Genomic DNA, 23,535 nt, shown 5'->3' with positions numbered 1-23,535 from the left:
ATCCTGGAAAAAAACTTGCTTTCTTCTGCTCTGACAATGTTATGATCATTTTGTTATTCCACCAAATATTGATTTCTGAACTCTTCCTAAGTTAAAACATTAGTATTGTGTTGTTTATAAATGAATATGAACTAGTTTTCTTTGCATTATTTGAGGTCTGAAAACACTGCATCTTTTTTGTTATTTTGACCATTTGTCATTTTCTGCAAATAAATGCTCTAAATGACAATATTTTTTGGGGAATTTGGGAGAAATGTTGGCAGTATTTGATAGAATAAAACAAAACTGTTCATTTTACTCAAACACATACCTATAAATAGTAACATCATAGAAACTGATAATTTTGCAGTGGTCTCTTAATTTATTCCAGAGCTGTATATACACTGTTGCCCATAAAGTTGGAATAATTTTGTTTTCAGACACAATCCTCTGTTTATTCCTATTTAAATGCATCAGTAATCACTTTTGACCAGGTGCAATGATTACATTATGTGTCCCAATTACCCAGGTGAAATGAAATCACATTGTCACAATCATTTGATGGAAAGAGGTAAAAAATATTTTATTCCAACTTTATGAGCAACAGTGTATATACACAAACTACAATCTGGCAAACAACAATGGCAAAGTGACTGGTACATATACTGAGGAGTAAATGAGCAAATGAGCAGCAGGTGTGTAGCAGAACGAGCAGGCTGGGAGACAATGCAGAGGGAGTGCTAGTGGGTGGAGACTGAGGGCAGGTGCTGACTGGAGAATGAGCAGAGGGGTTTGTGCAGGATAGACAGCAGGAGGGTGGGGGTCAAGAGGGGCAGGAAGCTCCAGCAGAGTCCAGACTTTGTTGTAGTGTCCCCTGTCTTTATAATCAAAAGGATCAGAGCTGGTTCATAGCTTCCATTTATGAATCCAGTAAGAATCGTATTACAATGTTGTCCTATTCACATCACCTCAACTTTTGCAATAAATGAATGCGTTTCAGTGAGTTACCATTATACTTCACATCTCAAAAATCACAAGCTACTGGGGATGCTACATCTAATATTGAAATAGCCATGTCAGATGGTGCTACAGTCACCTTGCCTGCCACCCTCATCCATCTTCTTTGCAGGTGTATCATCTGTGAACTTACAGCAGGACTGTAGTGGCTGTAAGTGCCTGCAATGTCATCTTAACTATTTGTTTTTCCATCTGAAAACCAATTATTCAGTAAAATCCTCGGAGGGAAAGAGATATTACATGTAGTGATTGAAAAAATTTGACCTGCGCCAGCCACTTTCCACTCCAAAACTTCCTCTAACATTAATGAGAATTTGTAGAACAATAAAAAAGAGAGACTTGTAAAAGATGTTCAGTATTTAATTTCTTTAATCCCACTTGTGGTTAATACATTTAAGTGCAATAGTCCATCATACGTCAGATATGCTGTCAAATTACATTTATTACAATACTGTCAACATATGTGTTAGTCTAAGAAACTAAGGTTTTCAGAAGATAGAGATGCTTCAGTGAATAAAAGGCTGTAATAACAGTGTGAGGTGACACAAGATAAATACAATATAGGAAGATTGGTTTCTTAAAGGTCCAGTGCAATAAAAATACATTACCCAGTGTTTTAGTATTACTTAACAAAGGACATGCCAAAATAAAGTTACCTACGGGAGATCTAGACCAAAGCTATATGGTGCTGGGCTTTAAAAAAAAAAGAAGAAAAAGAAATACTTGAGAAAATAAATACTAAATCCTGAAATGTAGAATCTGATAGACTGATTTAAGTACACAGAAATGTTCTTTTTCTATTTAAAAATAAAGTCACCCTGAACCTTTTCAACCATCATTATTGTGGACATTTGAGTGAAATCCCTTGAGAAAATATAATAAATAAACATCAATAATGTTTCAGTGCAACAGCGCATTTTTGCTGTTGGCCATCACATTTCTTACTGCTGCTGTTTGTTAATATTAGCCTTGCAGAAAGCTAACTGTGATCACTGTATGTCTTGATAATTTGGCTTTTAAGGTATTCAGGTAGTGAAGAGCTGTGCTGCATGCTGGGAGCAAGTAAGACATTGCTTTAGAAATCAGAGTAGATACTTACACCTCTGGAGAGCCAAGAGTGTGAATCCTGATTCTGTTGCAACATAAGCTTTTATTCAAAAGAACAATATGTAATTTAAACACTATAATGGTTCAGCTTTCACCTTTTTCAAGGCTTTCAAACATGAATGCCACTAGACAAAGAGCAAGAGTGTAGTATATAGGGCATCGTAATCAAGAAAAAAAAAAGAGAATTACTACCTCGCAGCCAACCACTCAAGTTGCAGAAAATATGGTCACAGTCTCCCCTCCCTGAGTTTAGATAGATAGATACTTTATTCATCCCCTAGGGGAAATTCATGTGTCCATTATCTCATTGTTGATAATAATAACAACAGTTAATAATAAATAAACAATTATAATTAAATCAGTCCATTTCCTTTGGCCAAGTTGTTGTATAGCCTGATGGCAGTGGGAACAAAGGATCTGCTGAACCTCTCTGTTCTGCAGCATAGTGAGATGAGACGTTTGCTGCAGCTGTAGCTGCTTCTCTGTCCTGCCAGAATGTTGTGGAGAGGATGGTTGGTATTGTCCAAGATACGTGGCACAGAGGCATAAAGATGCTTAGTGTGGATATTAATTATAGCTATACTTTTCTATGAACAGATGCTCTCCCAGAATTACTTGTATTTCTTGTGTTTTGTTACCTTTGTTATATGAAAGTCAGTTTTGAAAGGTTTTTATTGGGTGTTTATTGCAGTGTGATTGCTGTATGGTTTCTTGATTACATTTCGCTGAGTGCCTCTGTGCTGTTTTTTTGTTCAGTGACATTCTTGCTTGAAAACCCTTTAAATGGCTAAAACATGTACCTGTAGATGTCTTTAATTTCTTTTTTACTTTGTTTCCTTTTGATAGTCACAGTTGTGTGTCACTCTCCAGAGGTGTTAGTTTCTTTTGTAATATTATTTCCCCTTTTCCTGAAACACCTGTAGAGTTTCAACAAAGATCTGAAAGTGTTCACAATGCCACACTGTTTAAGAAATCACTTTGTCAGGTGGCTCCACAGGTTGCTGTAAAATTACAGCCACAGGGTTGAGTCCTAATTTTTCACTCCAGTGTCTTCAGTTTATTTTTCATCATATTTTTTAAATCTAAATTTAAATCAGAGCACTGGATTGTTAAAGCAATTATTTTAATGTGTTTTTACCTTTCAAACATAATATTGCCTTTGCACTTGCCAGGTGTTTTACCTTTGCTTATTTGAAAGCAGTTTTTGCAGAGTTCACCATTCGTAATGGGAGTACATCCTCCACCCATTCATTAGGGGTAGCCATCATGCGCTCCCACAGGGCCACCTCATAGGGAGTTGAGTCCATCCAATCCACCAGTGCTCCATAACTTTTGCCTACAGGGAGAAATAAAATCATTAAGTCTATTTACTGATAACCTGTGTTTTTTAATACTTGGCCATTCATACAGATTTTGGAATTTTGTTAATGTGTATATGTTTAGCTTTGAACTCATTTTAGACATCATTGCAATTCATTTTTACTTTCATAGCTTTTATTCTGTTTTATATTTACCATTTCATAATGGAAGTGAATGGGAAGAAGAGTTCAAGTTACTGATATGTCAACTTGTCTCTCTTCTACATACTATGATCTACAATCGTTAATCAAACCTTAAACAGGTCACAGTATGATCACAGTTGTATGTGATCAGTCTTGTTCAGGTTTCTGATTTCTTTCATACTCTTTGTTTTGTGAATTTATATTTTACACAGTTTTATGTTCTTTTAGATCAATTGATGTTTATTGGCCCAGTCAGAGACTGATCGAGGTATCAAATGTAGCTGCTGTTTAAGTTTTCCAAACAAGAAAAAATGTGTTGAGTAGCTCTCAGCCCTCAGTCGCTGTTATTTTTCACACATTATACATTTAAATGTGAATCTATGTCACTGAGAATGTAAACATCAAAACAAAATTAACCGGATGAAAGAGTTTATCTTCAATTTCCCATTCACTGCCACTACAGCTGAAATCTTTCTGCACAAGCACAGCTGTAAACTGCAGTATTTGAATATCATGTACACACGACATAACAGCATACTCAGCCACCGTTGTTGCAACTTAAGCTGTAAAAAATCTAAGTGATAAGATATTTGCTTTGTGAGATATGATTGTCTATATAAGAAGCATCATGTATCCTTGCCTTACCTAAATGGTTGTACAGCCAGTGAACACCTGCACAGTTGTTTGGCTGATTAGCTAAATAGTCCATTTACTGGACTCAAAATGATCCCACAATGCAACATAAAGAAAGTGTACCAACCAGGAGCTGACTACCATCATGTGTCCAAAAAGATTTACAGTTGCAATCAAAATTATTCAACCCCCATTGCATTTTAGGTTTATTGGCAAAATTTAAAAATGTTCAGGTGTTTGCAATAAACAAATTACACAAGAACAGTTTAAATAGTTAAATAAAACTAATATTACAAGGATTTTATTCAAATTCAACACTAAATCCTACTTTCAATGACTACTGCAGTCTCAAAAATATTCAACCCCCTGAACAGAATTCCTCATAAGAGCACACATTAGCAAATCAGGTGTGGTCTCAAGCACACCTGATGCAACCAATCAAGGGCTTCATTAGTTGCATCACGTGTGCTTGAGATAGAACACCTCAAATACCTGGACTGTTGACGGTGATGTTTCATTGCATGTTAGAAATATGGCTAAGTCAAGAGAATTGTCCAAAACGTTCAGAGAAGAGATCATTGCCTTGCACAAACAAGGAAAAGGATACAAAAAGATAGCAAAGGCACTGAATGTTCCTAGAGATACAGTTGGAAGCATAGTTCGCAATTTTAAAGTTAAAGGTGGCTACACTACCTGGATGTGGCAGAAAGAGGAAGCTATCAACGGCTGCCACCAGAGTCCTGAGGAGGCAGGTGGTCAAAAACCCTCGACTGACTGCAAAAGACCTGCAGCAAGACTTGGTGGCAGCAGGCACTGAGGTTTCAGTTTCCACAGTAAGGCGCATACTAAACGCTGAAGGGCTCCATGCCCGAACTCCAAGATGTACACCACTACTGACCCAAAAGCACAAGAAAAGTCGGCTCCAATTTGCTTAAAAAAATATAAATAAGCCAAAGAGGTTTTGGGATTCTGTTCTGTGGAGCAATGAAACAAAACTGGAACTTTTCGGGCCTATGGATCAGCGGTATGTCTGGAGGAGGAAGAATGAAGCATATGCTGAAAAGAACACCCTGCCTACAGTGAAGCATGGCGGTGGCTCAGTGATGCTCTGGGGCTGCTTCGCTTCCTCTGGCACTGGAAACTTGCAGCGTGTGGAGGGCAAGATGGATTCAATCAAGTATCAGGAAATCCTGAGAGAAAATATCATGCCGTCTGTGAGGAAGCTGAAGCTTCTTGAACCCAACTGAAAATCTCTGGTGGGATTTGAAAAAAGTGGTTGCAGCACGTAAACCTAAGAATATTAGTGAACTGAAGGCCTTTGCCCATGAGGAATGGGCTAAGATTCCTCAGGAACGCTGCCAGAAGCTGGTGTCTGGCTATGCATCACGTTTGCATCAGGTCATAACAGCAAAAGGGTGCTCTACTAAGTACTAAAGATGCTTGTCATGAAGGGGTTGAATAATTTTGAGACTGCAGTAGTCATTAAAAGTGGCATTTTGTGTTGAATTTGGAGAAACCACTTGTAATATTAGTTGTGTTGAGCTATTTAAATTGTTCTTGTTTGATTTGTTTGTTGCAAACAGCTGCTAGTTTGTACATTTTGCCAATAAACCTAATTTGCAGTGGGGGTTGAATAATTTTGATTGCAACTGTAGGTAAAGCTTAAATGATCAGTTGATGTACAGAAATTAAATTTGTTTGAGGCAATATTCAAGCAAAAATGCCAAATGTCGCCTAGTTCCAGCTTCTAAATTGTGATGCTGCTGCTTTTCTGCACTGTTAGTTGGACAAAACCAGCAATTTGAAGACTTCACCTTGGGCTTTAGGAAAGGGTGATGGGACGTGATCAACATTTTTGCTGACTAAAAACTCTTATAAATGATGTTCTGGAGATATCCCTGCAAATTAATCTCAACACTGCAGAGTATAGGGAGTAATTCCTGAAAACTGCAAACGTTCACATTTATTACATTTTCTTATTGGTTACAGCAGAGACAGGTAAATGAGCACTGGCGTGTATGAAATAGAAATAAATACCTACAAAATGGAACTGTAGAAAAAACAATGCCACCACTCAGCAGGAACAATATTTTAGGCATATGAAACAGTGAATGTGTCATAATGCAACTCTGTTATTATGAACTCCTCTACTGTACTCAGATTTTATTTGTCTTTTTAATGAGTTTTCTTTTCTTCTTGGCAGGCAGAAAATAATTTTAATCTGACACACAATATGTCGGATCAAAATCTCTGTATAGCAGGTAGTGAATGCAGGTTAAGTGAATGATTTGACGGCTCAGTGGTCACTGATGCTCCACAAAGAAAAGTCTCAGTTTCAAACCACACTATGGCTGCCTGACGGATTTTCACCAGAAGTGCAGTTTTCTAGTTTATATATAAACCAATATGATGCTCAAGAACTGGATGGAGCCCTTCCACCAATACCTGTTCCAGCTCCGAGCCTCAGGCCCCCCAGCAGGTTGCTCGCTAGCCTGTCTCGGTCCCAGACAGTGAGCTCCACACAGGCTTCCGATAGATCAGCCTCTCTGATGCCATCGTACACCATCGTGTGGTTAAACACTGGATCCACTGTCCTCCGCAGCACGCGTGTCTTCTGCCGACTCTTCCTGCTTGTGTCTGGCAGCACAAAGCTTGAGATAACGAGGAAAAAAGGAAATATGCTGACTGATACAGCAGAAAACTTAAAACTGATCCTTACTTGTGTAGAACATATTGAGCGTACCACTTCACATATGGGTCAATGGTGGCCCGGATCAGAGGCAGGTTCTTGCATTCCTTCACCCAAATGTGAATCTCTCCGGTGTTGGGACCATCTTTAGCTACACCTATAAAGAAGAAATGACACACAAAATGTTTATGCCCCAGGAAGTCAAAGCTCAGTAACTACATTTTGCTTGATCAAAACTGAGTCAACATGTGAATCTGACCTTCATATAAACTGTTATCATGCCATAGGCATTTGTGCTTTCTAGTTAAACCAGAGTGAGTCAAGAGGCAGTAACAATACTCTGACTGTTTAATTACTGCATTCTGGCTTTGTTTTCCTTTCCAGGCTGCAATAAATACACTCTGGCTTACTGCACTAAATAAATGCACTAAATGTGTATTTCCCTAGCTTTGACCAGTCATTTAAAACGGCATCTTAGTAATTCAGTTTGTGATTCCACTAAACTAAATAAGCACAATTTATAACATATCATCCAAATCAATATTTACCTGCCTAGCTAAAGAAAAAGTAGTTCAATTCTTATTAACGTAAGACTGTTGTGTGCAGACCTTCACTGTGGGTGATCTGTGGCAGGAAACGTACGGCGAGCCTCATCTCTCCTCGCCCATTCGATGGCACTGGAGTGGGTGTAGTCTGAAAAGTTTTACAGAGGATACTTTATATAAACAGTGCATCCAAAAATCCATCATGAAGCTCCAAGATTCCTTTGTACACAGGTTACACAATGACTACAGTGCATGTGATATAATCAGCTCAAATAGACTCCAGGCAGGCTGACCACATTCTTAGATAAACCGTGGATAAAGCAGCCCGTATGGGTGTTTTTCTTCTTACCCTTGCTTTCAGGGCTAAGTCATTCATCTGGGTGTGGTCAAAGTCCCACTTGGAGAGGTCCACGTCTACCTCGCCGAGGAAACTGTTCCTGCCAAAAGTGTCGTTATGCCAAACGGAGAGAATGAGCGTCTGAGTTCTGAGGTACTCCATGCGAACACGATACTGTAAGGACAGAGAAGAGGGAGCTGCTTTTGTTTGCTGATTGTCAGGCACGCTAGGTATTAAACATGACAGTGTGAGAAAGTATCTGTGTGTGTTTAGTACAACTGGCATTATGTGCATCTATGGATACTAACTCTGAGGATTTCATTGAAAGTTGGATTTAGCGTCTTCTTTTTTACAGATGTTTTCCTCTTTCCCAGATTAGCTTTGTCGGGTACCAGGTAGCTTTTGACATACCTTAAAAAGCACAAACACATTACAAAATCTCCTTATGAAGTGTGGCCTCTTTGTAATTTATAGTACAACACATATGTACAATAAAATATAACTAAGCCATACATCATTAGATTATGTTCTGAAGATGTTATTCACCAGTGTGCAGACATATTATTATTGATTTATCCCCTGCAAATATTCCGTGGTTGCTGATGTCAGACACTTGAGTTCAGTTTTTTAGGTTACTTAGAGAATAAAAGAAAGGAATGGAAAGCAGCACACTCATAACTCTTACTTCTTACACCAGTGAAGTAACTTAAAGCCCTTGAAAACCAATAATTTCCCTGTAACATAAAATATTTGAGGAAAAAAAATATCCTTTATTATTATTTATTAAGAGTTTAACCTTAAAAAACTCAGCTCACCTGCTTCATTGGTACTATGTATGATAGCGACCAAACGACTGACCAAGTGTCATCAGATTTTAACTCAAATGTCCTTAATTCTTGATAGTTGCCCGAAAGTAAATAACATTATCTTTTTACTAATGAGCCCTTCCCACTTCAAACGAGCAAACTGTGTGTGAGGTGACCATGAGCTTGACCTTTGACCTTTAACCACCAAAATTTAATCATTCATTCATTCTTGGAATGTGAACGTTTGTGCCAAATTTAGAGATATCCTGTTTACAAGAATAGGACAGATGGATGATTGGACGGATTTGTAGCTGTAGTCGGATTGGTTAGTTGAATTGTAGCCTCATTCTGATTGGTCGATTTGTCGCCTTGTTCTGATCTGATCGATTGGTGAGTGTGAGAACTCTCCCTTCCTGTGTTTGACGTCTGCCCACAGGCCAGCACTTCTTTAGAATAGGTGTGTGTTTTTCTTCAGGTCATCAGTTTTCAGAGAATGAATGCTACATACAGTATGAAAACATTAATCTGAGATGGATTGCAGGTACAGTACTCACGGATCCGAGCGACCCCTCTTTGGGTCGACTGCAGCCAAGTCTCGGCACTCAGCCACGAAGATGTGAAACTCCCTGAGCCTCTGAATGTAGTTGATGGAAAATTGGATATTTCCCTGAACCTCCACATTCCCAAAGTCCCCGCTGTACATGGTCATTACACTTCCACTCAACTACAAACACACACAAACAAGCAACCAAACATTTTATTTTACCAGTGATATATGCATTACCAACTGCAATCACTACAGAACAGTGATTTGTGAAAAGTGAATCTGTCTGTTAGAGATAGATGTGAAGGACAGAACTTTTAGTCAGAGTTTGGTGCAGTGGCGGGGCAGTTAACAAGACGTACATTTGCAAAACCAACAAGTTAGTCCTCATCCTCACAGGCTTTTCTCATGCAAAAAAAACACTGCTTGAAAACAGTTGGGGAGAAATGCAATTGAAGTGGCTGTTTTTTCCCCAATGGTCACAAGGGGCAACAATGAGCCCATCCCACAATCAAAAACACACTTGGACAACAACAAAGACAAGATTCATGCTTTATCTGAAATGTTTTCAAACAGTGTTTTTAGTAAAGACTTTAAGGATGAGGACAAACTGGTTTTGCAAGTGTACATCTTGTTAACCTCAGCACACAGTCGATTACTGAAGCTTTTCTAAAGGAGACCTCCAGGACTGTCCCAAACATGGCTAGTGCCTACGATGAGTCTGATGGTGTTGGAAACATTGTTTATACTCTTATAAACTGAGAGGGGCATAACATGTGTCTTGTGGACTGAAACAGTGATATTACTCCTAACAAAAAACAAACTATGGGTTAATATCAGTCACAAATTAGGCTTAAAAACCAACAAGCAGTGCAGTTTAAGAGAGGAGTGTCTGACTGTGAAGCGTGCTAATGTGTTAGCAATGCATGCTACTGTGTGTGAACATACAGAAGACACAGACGCCATGCCAGAGGAGCTGGTGAGGTTAGTCATCGAGGTGCCCGTCATTAGTCTTCCTCTATGGTAACTATCCTCGCAGGTGGAGTCAGTGTCCCTGCCAGCATCCTGCAACACAGACAGCAGGCACAGAAAGCTCTGTGCACAGGGATGCAGAGCACGCTTTGACCTACTGGACTAAAAGATGCAGGGGTTGTTTTACCTCTTTCTGCAAGAACGAAGGAACTGATTTGCTCATCTTCTTCAGGTGGTCTGGATCCGAAAATAAAGATGAGGAAGGTGACGGGATGGACGATACTAAAGAGAGGTTGATTGGAAAGCAAAATATACTCTAAATATACTCTTTACTAGAATGCCAGTAGCAAAAAACATCCATAATGAAAAGGATTGGGCAATTTTTACCATCACTAATGCGTCTGAGGTCAGAAGTTGGGTCTTGTCTTCTTTCTTGGCCTGTGAGAAACAATCAAAGGAATCTCTGTCACGCAAAACTATCAGTGCATTTGGGAAAATTTTGACTTTGAAGTTGTTGACATGCTCACGTGGTGATAAAGATGCTGTGATGTCCTCCATACTTTTAGCCAGATTTTTAGGCCGAGCCTCTGCTCGCCTCAATGCTTTCCTTATAGGGTTTTGGCCCTCATCATCATTTTCGCCTGCAGCATGTATTGGGGGAAGAAAAGCTGTGATTAACTTGGTTTGTTTGTTGGCTTAAAGACAGTTTTCCATGCTCAAATTAGTTGATGCAGCAGTGCGTCTAGCTATTGACATGACGGGCTAACATAAAATCCTGCACGTAGTAATGTAAATACCAAGTTTGAGGGATATATACAGGTATAGCCCTTGATTCAAAAGCATTAAAACAACTATGAAATAAAGGCACTGAAGTTGCAGTTCGGTGAGACATCTGTTTTTCTTCGTGTGGTGCCTGTAAAGTTAGAGCTATGTATCGCCCAGCCCACAGATTAAACATAGGCAGGTGAGCGCAGGTACACACACTGTTTACAGAGATTTGCTTCAGCCAACACAGATAATCCCACACGAACATGATATCAAGGATACTGCTGGATACAACCCAAAGTGATCTATGACTATGTAAACATTATTTATTATGTAATTATGAAATTTTATCGAAAATCGGTTTACTGTTGACTGTATAGGAGATTTATGCGGCCTTTAATGTTTGACTTTAACTCGTTTTATTCTCAATATTTACTGCTGATTTGATTTTTTTTTTTTTAAATCTAATTTACTGAAAACGTCTGCTTGTGTTTTAATATTCAGTATCTTAATTCTTCAAGATAAATGAAACAGCTTTACTGATTGGAAACAAGTTCATCTACTTTGAAAGATCTTTGCAAAATATTCCTCTTTTTCTAAAAATAAAATTTAAATTCATCTGTCATTTAAATGCCAACCTTTAATGTCCTGTTTTCTGCCCGACGACCACATCTTTAGATAAAAATGACAGTTTCAAGAGCAGCTCATATTCAAGTGTTAGCTAGTTAAGGTAGCAGGAACAGCATGAGATTTGTATTATCGTATTATTATTTGTATTATTATTTGTATTACACTGTCAAAAAAAACAAAATCAGAGGTTGGCGCTCACGGTTTGAACTATTCCTCGAGTTGGACCAGGTTTCCGACGTGCTGCTCACAGACGACTCCTGGCCGGTGTCTGAACTGCTGTAGTTCGCCCACAGGGGGCGCTGACTCAACTTGTTGCCCTTCCTAGTGTAACGTTCCTCCGAGCTCACTGGTGTGCTGGCTCTCACTGGTCCGCTCATGTCAAATTCATACCCGGACTTGCCCTCTGACCCCTCGTCCTTCACAGCTGGGGCGAGAGAGGTGTGGACGCTGGTCTTATCCGTCATGCCCAGGTAATGCCGGTAGTCTCTTGGAACAAATGCACGTGCGCGTGGAGCCAGAGTCTCGGTGTCTTCGGTGTGCTGCCGTTGCTTCCTGCTCTGGGAGTGGACAGGGCTCACATCCATTTTAAGCTTGCCTTGATCTTTTTCATCAGAGACAGTCAACGAAAACATGCTAGTGGCGCGACGCAAAGAATTTCCCCGACTGCTTGAATTGCTAAAGCTGTCTTTTCTGTTCTTCGCAGAACGAGCCTCTTTTCCTGAACTGCTTTGTGGTTTCGTGGGTTTCTCCTCTCTACCAGAGTCTTTTGAGCTCCTTCTGGACTCTGTTGTGTAGTTAGACAGGTTGTTTTTGCTGTCGTTCATTGCTCTGGTCCCTGACCCCATCTGTCTATCATGTGGCGACTTGGATCTACTCTGCGGAGGTGGAGATGATTTCATGGCAGCTGGTCTTGTTTTCTCAACGGCGGAGGACAAGCGGTAAATCTCTGGGTCACCACTCTTTGACTCCTGAGATGGAAGCTGGCCACTTATTGACTCTTTCCTTTTAGGGCTTTTGGGTTTGTCAAACGAAAACGTTCCCTTGGTATCTGACGTGGCCTCGTCCCAGAAATCGCGCAGGGTGTTGAACTGAGTTCGGCTAGTGCTGAGGCTCGAGGGCGACTTTTCTATTCTCTGATTCAAAGGAAGAACAGTGAAATTATGATTTCTGTCTTCCTCGTCGCTGCCTGAATAATTTCCAATTGACCTCAGATCGTACTCTGACTTTGTAAATCTTTTATTCAGTTTTGCCTGATTTGCACCTCGGGCGACTTTACCTTCCCCGAGAGTTTTAAGTTTGCCGGTGTAAAACATGGGCCTGTTCCTATCCTGCTCCCAGAAAGATTTGAGCTGCTTGATCCTCTCTGCTGTAGTAGCTCTGTCTTTATTAGACACGTCCTCTTTTTTTTTTGAAGACATGCTTGATTGCATGCTTTTGTCCTCACTGTCTCTCCTCTTTACGTCTTCACTTGAACCTCTGCGAAGCTGTGCTTTAGAGGTGATTTGCGCATCATTCCCACTTTGCTTGTAGTCCATATACGGGCTGTTTCTGGAGAAATACGGCTTCTCAGAGTCTGGAGTGTCCCTTGTCTGGACATATGTATCCAGCTGAGACACGTGCACAGCTTTTGACAGCTCTTCCTGTAGTGGGGTTTCTCTTGGTTGGGAAATACTGTCAGGTCCTGGGTTTGGTTTGACTGAAGGGACGCTCTCGGACTCTGGACTCAGTCTGGACTGGGTGGTTGTCCTTCGCTGTGGACTGAGTCTGGTTACACATAAAATCTCAGTGTCTGAGCCTTTCCTGTCAGACACTTGGGGGCTGGATAGCAACTTTAAATAATCTGAGTTGTATGTTGCGTCATTATTGTTCCTGTGTGATAAAGTATTCATCACCAGACAGTCTACCTGCTCGTTATTACTTAAGTGAACATTGTCTCCGGTATTTTCCTGTGGACTGATTACCGGTTGTTGTTCTCTTTCATTCCCATGATTTGAGGCGTACTTATCATAAATCCCCCTCCCACTGTATATTCCAGAGGGCATATCAGACACTGTGTGGGGCTTGTTCGCGTTCTCCTCGTCTTTCTCTGCTGAGAGGTAAACAAGTTTTGGTCCTTCGTCGCTGGGTGTGATCGATTTGCTGATAAGTATTTTAGGGCCCATGTTGCTTTTCTCCCAGAATGACTTCAGATGAGAGATTTTGGGTGGTTGGCTTTCATCATCATTGTCGTTCACTTCCTGCAACCGCATTCTTTCTCTGGTATCCTTCTGCACCTCCTCTCGTGTTTCAGTCAATTCCTTGTTGCCTGTTTTGTCTGTTGCTCTGAACTCCTTAGCCTCAGTAGTCTGTCTTTGTAAATGGCTTCTCTTCATTTCAAGCATGTCTTTCTTTCTATCACCTATAAAATCCCCAGCATCTTTTCTTACCGAATCTTCACTTCTTAACTTGCTGATTTCTACGTGTTTGTCAGAGCTCTTTGTGGCCTCTGGACCGTCGTCTGTATTCAGCCAATCACTGCTGTCTGTGCTGCGGCTGAACCAGTCCAGCACCTTGGTGATGGAGTCCTCCTCATCACCAGTGGGACTGGTCGTCTGAGTGGATAACTTGAACGCGTTTTTCTGATTTGATTTCTTCAGTGCTTGCTGATCAGACTTATCAATGAAGTTGAGATCGTAAGATACAGGAAGATCTGGATCTGAAAAGAGAGGTATGAAGAGAGATGTAAATACTCGTCAGAATATAGTCAGAAAGCTAGTACCCTCAGTCTCCTTTTTATTCTTTAATTAAAAAAAACAAAACATAATCAACAGCTCATAGACAAACTTAATATATCATGTAAAACACCTATTATTTTAACACTGTATTCGTCACTTCCATCCTACTAGAAATATTGAGATAAATGGGGACTTTTACTTTTTTAGCTGCACTTATGTCTGTCTCTCGGTTGGTTGAAATATCTCAATAATTATTGGATGTATTGCCATGAAATTTTGTACAGGCATTCAGAGGATAAGTCCTACAGGCTTTGGTGACGTCTTGTCTTTCCATCTAGCACCATCCAATATTTTTGTTTTAATGACCAAATACCTTCAGAACTAATGACATTCTAATTATACTCAGTGGTATGTTATGTTTAGAGCTAATTAGCAAATGATAGCATGGTAACACTCAAATTTAACATAAGCATATCAGTTGTGAGCATTGCTAGCGTGATGACATTTGCATATTTTGCTCTACCGGAGCCACAGAGCCGCTAGCATGACTGTTCTTCACTGGCTGCATCCGTCTGCATACACCCATGGGCAGTGAATAAAGCATTACACTAATGTTTAAAGGTAACACGTGAATCAGTGAGTATTTCCATCAGCTACCTCTATGCAAATATATTGACAAGGACGTGACAAGATTACATAATTATTTAAGCACTAGTCAAACATTATTTCAGTGGTTTCCCCCTTGAGGACCACGGTCCCAAGGCAAATCCGGGGTCACTAGGGACAAGAAAGAAAACCCACTTTCACCAATCAGACTTCTAAAAAATCCTTAAAATGCAACAACCTGAGAGGAAAACGTCACAGTTTTAGGTTGAACTGCTCACAGATCATACGTAGCTTCATATTTGGGACCACTGCCTTAGATGACACTGAATAACTAGTTAAAACATACCTTTAACTAGAGTATGTACAGTCAAGTCTCTTCATTACTGAACTTACCCACAGTGCTTTGAGTCAAACTCAGCTCCTCCTGCCTCGTTGCTGTTCCCACACTGCTGCTGTGTTCTCTGCCCGAGTCCTGAATGCTGCTGGTGTGCAGGACGACAGCATTCGCCCCTGCATGTTCTCTTTGGGTCTGATCGTCTCTTTCATCGCTCTTCTGTGGGGTTTCTCTCTCAGTTGACACTTCACCTCTGACGTATGTGACTGATCTGAAATTGCACAAGTAGTTTTAATGAGTTTTGATTGAAGATTTGCGTAAAAGACTTGCAAGGAATTTTCCACTGACCTGTCTCTTGTTATGGAAGGTGGGTTCCTCTCTTTCTCCAGACTAGAATTAGAGGAAACGTGAGATACAGCAGGCAGTGGCTGCTGGGAGGTTTCATCTGTAAAGCTGGAAGGCTGAGCAGGCTGAGACGCCGGCTTAGACACCAGAGCTGCACTTTTCTGAGGCATTTCATCCTGACTTTTCAGGCAGGACTGGGTAGAGCTCCCACTGGACCCACGCTGGATGCTTCGTCTTGGGGCAGGAATGATCCCCGCCGGCCCTAGCTGAGCGTCTAACCCCAGGCCATTGGTTTCTGTATGGCTGCTACGACGTCTTGAGAGAAACGTCCTCTTCTTTGGCACTGGTTTGAACCCTACAGAGGAGCCCTCTGATGTCATGGAGCCCCCTGAAGTCTGACTGGCATCCCCTGCTGGGTGATTCTTCAGTGGAGATATGGGATCTGAGGGAAACACAGAAGAGCATAATTTCTGCACTGCTATTACTTCACACATTTATTTTCTGAGAATCATGTTGTTATTCCCTATTTCGCTGCCTTGTCAGTTTTAAATTTTAATTCAAACCTGTCTCAGATGTCTCCTGATCCCGACCAGTCGACATGTCGCCATTATTCTCAGGTGGCTCAACAACAATAAGGGATGCACGGTTGAAAGGGTTGTGCCTTGGCTTGAAGGAAAATATAAATAAAAGGAATGTTTTAAATCACAATGACTGCAATGTAACTGTAACAAGTTTGCACAAAAGAAAGGGAAAAAATACACCAAAAAAAGAAACATATACCTACCGTTCTTGGAGAGCGGATGGCTGAATTTAGATTCTCTTTTTCAGCGTCACTGGAGAAAAAAATTGAAATGTTTAGTCGGGAACAGTCAATTTAAAAGAAATACAAACTAGAGATCATCAGGTGAGGTTACACAGATGAAGAACGTTGTGTATGCTGCTTAACAGTATAGTCTAACTGTGTGCATGACTGGGGCTTGCTGGCTTGTAAATAACGCTGATATCAAGAAGAAAAATATTTACCCGAGTAAACGAACTCCAAAAGTATGAGAGAACACTCAGTAAGATAAACTCACAATAAAATAGCTGGTCATTTCTCAATACAATACAAGAAAACAAATATTTAATTAATTAATTGATTGGATTGAAAATATATTTTTTGCAGTAATTCAATTATCAGACAGCAAATAGAGTTTCATTCTCGGGTCTATTGTGTGTTTGGGGAATTTGTAGCCCTCTGTGGAAGCTTGGCCAAGCCAAATATTGACCATACTGTTATATAAGGGAATTAAATGTGTCCCTGCTATGACACGAAGTTACTCCACTACACATACATTCTGTAATGTTTGCTAAGTTATAGTCTTAATAAAGAAAGCATCGTCCGCTGGAGTAAGCTGTGCACTGTGAACGTGTTCATAATTTTGCAATAATCAAGTTACTCTCAACAAAGTATAAAAATATCATCACAGGCAAAAGTGCGACTGGTATTACCCAAATCAGTACCACAGGACAGTAATATCCTGACTCTCATTTCAGAAATAACCTCGACACTGACATCAACAGTCACTTCTCATTCAGTAATTAGCCGAGGGCTCTATCGAGTTAAACACTAAGCTAAACTTTTGATCTGTTCTCCCTCGTATGTCAGACCACATCCTGAACTGCTCAGAAGTGTAGCTGCTGCCGGGCTGTAAAACAAGACGTATTCCCAGTCAGCACCACCTATGTTTGCACAGGCTGAGTCACAAGACACCACACACACTGCGCACACACATACACACTGATAGACTGTTAGAGAGAGAGAGAGAGAGAGAGAGAGAGAGAGAGAGAGAGAGGAGCTGCTTGGGGAGTTTGCTATACTTTGTGAACTAAGTCTTCACTGTGAGAGATTTCAAGGGAACAGTCATACAAGAGTTGAATAAGTGTGGTCAGATATGTGTTGGTCCAATCAATGACTTGTTTACATGTAGATGTGACTCGCCACCTTTTGAAGTCTCCAAACCTTACATTGTGGCAGGCTTGAGAAGAACATGGGAATAAGACAATGAAGAGGTTATAGACACACCGCTGGGTAAATCTATGTATGAGAAATCACTGTGTACTTTATCTCCTGTGGCTGCAGTGCCTCCAAACATCTGGCAGGCTTTGGTGGAGCGACGACGTCCAAACCTCGACTGCTGGGCGTTTTGGATCTTTCGATTCTGAGAGACCCCTCTGCAGGAGAAAGGGGAAAGCTGAGCTGAGCTAAGCTAGTTGTTTCCTTTTTTTTCACCTGTTATCCAGCAGTGGGTTGTGTCCTCTGAGGGGTTTTTAGGATTCCACAGTTGGCAACGGTCTGCTGCAAAAGGATTAAATGTTTGCCCGGGGTGAAACTAACATTTATATATCACGTTTTTTTCACAAAATGTGCCAATTTACACTGGTCTTCTTCTCTGCTGTAACATGCGTGAGGTCCACTGTGCAGGCATGAGCAGAGGCTCAGAGGGGGTCGGAGTCAAACTTTAGTTTTGCCCGGGGCAACATTTTAACCTTCTGGGCAGAAAACAGGCATCTGTGGAATCATGAAAATACCTCTGAAGATTGAACCGGCTGCTGGATAACATTTGTGACTGAACCATGACAAGCTGAAGTTACGAATGTGCTCAAAAGAAAGCCCTTTGTCAACAGTGGAGAATACACACACCTAAACCAGAAGCCTTCCTCTGTTTCATGGAGGCCAGGATGATTTCCGAGCCGTGGATTTTGTCCATGTGTCTGCGAGACTTGGCCTCGTAAAACCACTCTCCGGTCAGGTATTTCAGATGGCTTTCTGACTGTGAGCTGCTGTTCAGTATTTTCTCCAGTTTCCTGTTGGGAAAACACAAAGGAAACATGTACAAAAGCTTAAGTGAAGAGGTTTTTCTGTAGAGTCATTTATAGTTCTTTCATTCACTATGTTAATCCTACCGGAGTGCCATTTCATTCTGAATGAAAGTTATAAGAAAAAAAAAAAAAAAGAAGAAAAAACTTAACATGATATTGTGCCTCTCCAGCACAGTGGCTGCAGAGACACAAGAAGACGCTCTATTGTTAATGAACAAATACAAGACAACACTCGCTTTAAGCTGCACTCAATGGAGAATCTGACACCGTTTTTATTCAGTTTGAGCAGCACTAATCTCCAAATATGAGGTGAAATATAAAACCAAGGACAGAGAAAGAAGAGACAAATCACCACGGGGTGTTTTTGAAGTTGTTAGAGCCACATTCACAAATGAGTTTCTGTTCAACTGATAGTTTTGTTTAAGATTTATGTTGGAAAAGGGACCAAAATAGTAGCCAAGAAGATTAGGTTTCATTTTGTCCTATGATTTTAACAAAACATTATGTTATTATGTTTTATACTGTTTTTAATCATCTACTTTTTTATAGTACCAATTTTTTTTCCTGCTTCACCACTTCTAGTTGTCACTGCTTCATCATCAGCTTAATATAACGTTTGCACATGATCTGTCAAAGAAAAGGAATTCGGAAAACATTTCCATCAAGTTAAAATTGAATTAAAGAGGAAAAAAAGGAAATTCCTGCGTCTTTAAATGACCGCTCCAACGCATCTTTCCTCTGGATACTGAACCACAACAGTCATGTGAAAAAAGGGTAGCACATTATTACAGGCCGTTGGCTTAATCCTTTTACACTAGACTGGTCGGGACACAGCGAGCATTCAGCCTCCCGCTGATGAAAAAGCCGGCCGGCCAATTCCATTAAACTCACAATGAGAAGCACATTGTTTCATGACATTCTTGACTCTTGAAATTGAAATGAAGCACATCCTCAAAAGAGGAAACGTTTGGGTTTTTTTTTTTTTTTTTTTTTAGTTAGTTTATATGCATTATGAGTGGGAATGAAGAAGTTTTTTTTGGGGGGGGGGATCAAAGCAGACACGAGATCTGTTGTTTGTCTTAACGTGCCCTGAACATACACTGTGAGGAATGTCTGACGCCTCCCAAAGGTTCGACGAAGAGCTTGGGAACAGCCGACTGTAACTTTAAACTGCGGTATTTAACGTTTATCTTTAAATCCAAGCTGAGACGAGGCGGATCAGGATTTTCTAGCTGCTGAATTCAACTGTGTGGTCATCGGGCTCTTCACAGGTGAGGTGTCTCTCACCATCACGCCTTTAAGGGTTTCTATTCCTGTCTGTCAGAGCAGCATGATCCCCTCTTCTGTGTCGACTTCAACTTGGCTGTAATCTAATTGCTCATCTCACATTGAGGCTTTTAAGCGATGGAGGCAACTTGTGTATCCGTCCAAGCTGTTATTGTGTTATTCTATTATGGCCAGACAAGTATCATCTTCACTGGCATGTTTACTGCCCCACAAAGGCCTCGTGTCACAAAACAGGCAATGGAAAGACATGGGGGTTCTTATTAAATCGTTAAAATGACATTAGATGAATAACATGACATTAGTTCAAATGCTGGCATTCAACATTTCAGCTCATGTAAAATAACTCGAGGAGAAAAGAAACATTCGCTGAAGGATTTCAGAATAAGATTCTTCTGTACTTTGACTGAAGCCGGCCTGAAAGAGTCGCATATTTCTATACCTGACTCTTTCCTCCTCAGCCTTCTTCAGTTCGGCGTCCCTCCTCAGCACCGTCATTATCATCCCTGCTCCTCCTCCGTCAGGTGGCTCAGGTCAATCATGGTTCCTCCTCCTCCTCCTGCTTCTCTCAGCGGGCAGATGTGGGAATGTTTGGCAGCAGGTAACAACCACCAGCTGGGTTTGTCACTGTCAGACAAAACACATGGCAACAAATTCACATTGTTTCATCCTAAAAAGACAAAAAACAAACATGATGTTGCTCCCAGGTTTCCATAGTTTACAGCTATAACACTACCAAAGGACAAAGAGAAGGGAAATGGCCTTTTTGGAAAACTTTGGAGGAATTTTTCTTTTCTAAAAATGTGCACCGTAAATTTTAACAGTCATAAACTGCTGTTTGGTGAGTTGTGTGATTGTGGATTATGAATGCAGTGGCACCCAATAGCTCCATTTACACCAAAAACATCTGCAATACTTGAAGCAATTCCACCAAATGAGCTGTGATCATCACGTAATTAAATAGATTTACTCAATTATTGTACTTAAGTAAAACTTTTGAGCACTTCAATTGAGTATTTTCCTGTTGCTGTATTCTTCTACTGCACTGAATGTGAAAAAGGTAACATTATTCAACATTTCACACAAAAAGCAAAGATAAGAGAAAAGTAAAAACAAAAAAAAGTTTCCTCACGACCCCAAGGATTTATCTTGTGACAATTAGGGGGGGGGGGGGCTGAGCCCTAGATGGGAAAGCACTGGTCTAAACTAGCTAACTGTATCTAACATGGTTAAAACCAGCTCCACCTCCAGCAGCTACACCACTAAAATGTTGCTTTTATTAAAATCTAATGTCATGAAATATGATGTATCAGTACTTAATTATTTCCAGTGCAGGACTTTTAATTGTAATAGAGTATTTTTACAATGTTCCGTAGGTACTTTTACCAATGTGAAGGATCTGAATACTCTCCCCATGCATAAAGTACTGAAATGTATCATGTGTCCTCCTTTTGCATGTTTACTCAGGAAACTGGTTATTCACACAGCAGGTAAGAAAGACACTCACTGACTGTCTGAGCTACAGCTGTCACGATATCAGATATTCACTTCATGATTATCGTGGCCAAAACAATTTACGATAACGATATTATTGTGATTTCTTTAGAAAATTTGAATAAAATCAAAATCAGTATCAGTCAAATTCATCTTTAACTTTGTTTACTGTGTGTTTTTTCTCTTTTTTTTGGCAAATCAATTACACTCAAATATGAGGCCTAACATCTCCTATCACAATATTATCATATTTGTATCATCAACACGATATCAGTATTTCATTCTTTAAATATGATGGTTACCATCAATACCAGTATATCATGACACCTCTAGTTAAAGCATTTTTTAAGCTTAAGATACACTTTGACTTTGTCAACAGTAAAATGATAAAATGTAGTCTTTTCATGCATGTTATTGTTCAGCTGCAGATTCTGAGATACAAGTGAATAACAATTGAAGACACAAGACTGAAAACTTTCCTTTGTCTTTAAGTTGTTTTTCTCTGATTACCAAATGTAATTTGATTTATTTGATAGAACTGCTTCCTAAAGTTAAAAAAGTGGCTTTAGAGGAAGCACACATTGCAGTCTTTTTTTCTTTTTTTCCCCCAATGTCCAGAATTAACGATTTCAAATCTCTACATTGAATCGTGAGAATAGAAAATTATCTAAAGTAAGGGTTACTAATCATTAAATCATGTAACTGATGGTATTTTCTGGTTTCCTTTCCAGCGTAGACTTCAGAGTTTCTATGAGCATATGTACAATGTAAGCAAACTTGAATAAAAGTGACACAAGTTTACCTGCTCGCTCCTACATTTCTTACTCTCAGGAGCCTCGGAGGCGACTTGCTGCGTCTTTAGGTACAGTTTACTTTCTGACTACGAGTGTTTGACATGTGGCCTACCTTACAGGACACCTGCAGGCTCCTATTAAAACGCTCCTGTGTTTCCCATCTGGCTGTAGTTAGAAGATAAAAATGCAGGGGCTTAAGCAAAGTGTTTACCTCCTCCACAGGTCTGTAGCTGCTGCTGGATGAGCTGGAGTCTCCGGACAGGACAGGCGGTGAGGAGACGGGAGGAGGCGGACTCAGTGCGCATACAGTCTATGGGAGGAACTGACCTGTGCATCACACGGCGAGAGGCGAAAGCAGCTTTTCCCACTTTACCGTTTATCCATCGTTTAGGTTTGAGACTATTGTAGATGTTTATGGATTAAAACTGTACCTGTGTATCACATCAAACTGAGGTGGGTCTGTGTAATTTAAAGACAGGGCGTGTTGATACATCAGTGTTGTAATAGCAGGGAGCGTCCAGCAGGTGTCCTCAGTTTCCACATGTTGATAATAGTTTATTTGACAAAAGGGTGTGAACAAGAGTCAGTGATGTGAACATCCCCCTCAGGCAGGCAAGACCAGGTGAGCCTGAGGTTATTTCCAACAGTCAGGGACGGATTATTAGAAAATGGGCCCCAGGGCACAGAGAGGTAAAAGGCCCCATGCCCCACCCACATAGAACCCCCAGTCTGAAAGTTTGTGTCTCTTTATGGTCGTTTTGCATCTCTATGTCTCTTTGTGGTCATTTTGTCCGTTACTGAGCTCTCTGACTTCCTAACCAGAAATATTAACTAATCGTACAGAGGCTCTGACCCTGGGGTCCCATGACCCTTCGGTCCCCTAGGCCTGTGTTCATTAGACCCATTCAGAAATCCGTCCATGTATACTTCAATTACAAGTTCACAATACAGCACTTTTCTCCATCTCCTCTGCATCATTTAAAGCCTTGAAACTGGAGTAGATGGGAAATATTCCCACTGCGACCCTGATGTCATTCCATGATTTTCTGGGAACCTACATCAATTTAACAGCTGATTATCCAACCTGGTTTGCTATTCATCCACCCAGACAGCAGACACACAAAAATAGCTGGAAACCAGGCTGTGGCAGTGGCTGGAAAATCCATTCTAGCATATAATGCTCTCCCCTAAATCATTGTTAAGGGATGTGTTAACTACAGGATGAGTAAACCATGAATCATGCTGCCGGATCATTACTTTAGGTTACATATACTAGGATGGTGGATTAGCATTTTTTGCTTGTGACCACATAAAATAGTGCAGTGTACTTGTGACCGGTCATCACATTATGGTCTTTAGTGTTGACATTGTTCAACTAAGTGGGATTATCTTTCTCAGATGCTTCACTTGGATTTTTATTGGCTTGAGGTTGTGAATGACAGGAAATGAATCCAGACAGTCTTGTGTTTAAGCCCCTCAGATATGATTTCCAGCTTTTTCTTGAAATTACACTGAAGTGAATATTTTGAGCTTCTGCACTGTTGGTCAGGGAAAACAAGGACTGTAGATAATTGTG

General features: G+C 40.4%; 1 protein-coding gene across 1 annotated transcript; it reads right to left on the bottom strand.

Annotated features, from left to right (window-relative positions):
• Positions 1–1,347: 1,347 nt before the first annotated feature.
• sytl2b (synaptotagmin-like 2b) lies at positions 1,348–22,402 on the bottom strand. Its single transcript, XM_056374847.1, is given in 21 exon segments — positions 1,348–3,439; positions 6,684–6,889; positions 6,982–7,084; positions 7,536–7,620; positions 7,822–7,983; positions 8,118–8,220; positions 9,170–9,339; positions 10,108–10,224; positions 10,319–10,413; positions 10,519–10,569; positions 10,659–10,772; positions 11,726–14,221; positions 15,240–15,451; positions 15,529–15,967; positions 16,089–16,191; positions 16,310–16,358; positions 17,628–17,739; positions 18,209–18,372; positions 20,114–20,177; positions 20,180–20,298; positions 22,171–22,402. Coding segments are annotated over 20 exon segments (5,028 nt in total). The 5' UTR covers positions 20,214–20,298; positions 22,171–22,402; the 3' UTR covers positions 1,348–3,290.
• Between the last annotated feature and the right edge of the window lie 1,133 nt (positions 22,403–23,535).

Source organism: Seriola aureovittata, chromosome 4, assembly GCF_021018895.1.
Source record: "Seriola aureovittata isolate HTS-2021-v1 ecotype China chromosome 4, ASM2101889v1, whole genome shotgun sequence".
NCBI classification, from domain to species: Eukaryota; Metazoa; Chordata; class Actinopteri; order Carangiformes; family Carangidae; genus Seriola; species Seriola aureovittata.
This window is presented reverse-complemented; position numbering and strand designations above follow the sequence as displayed.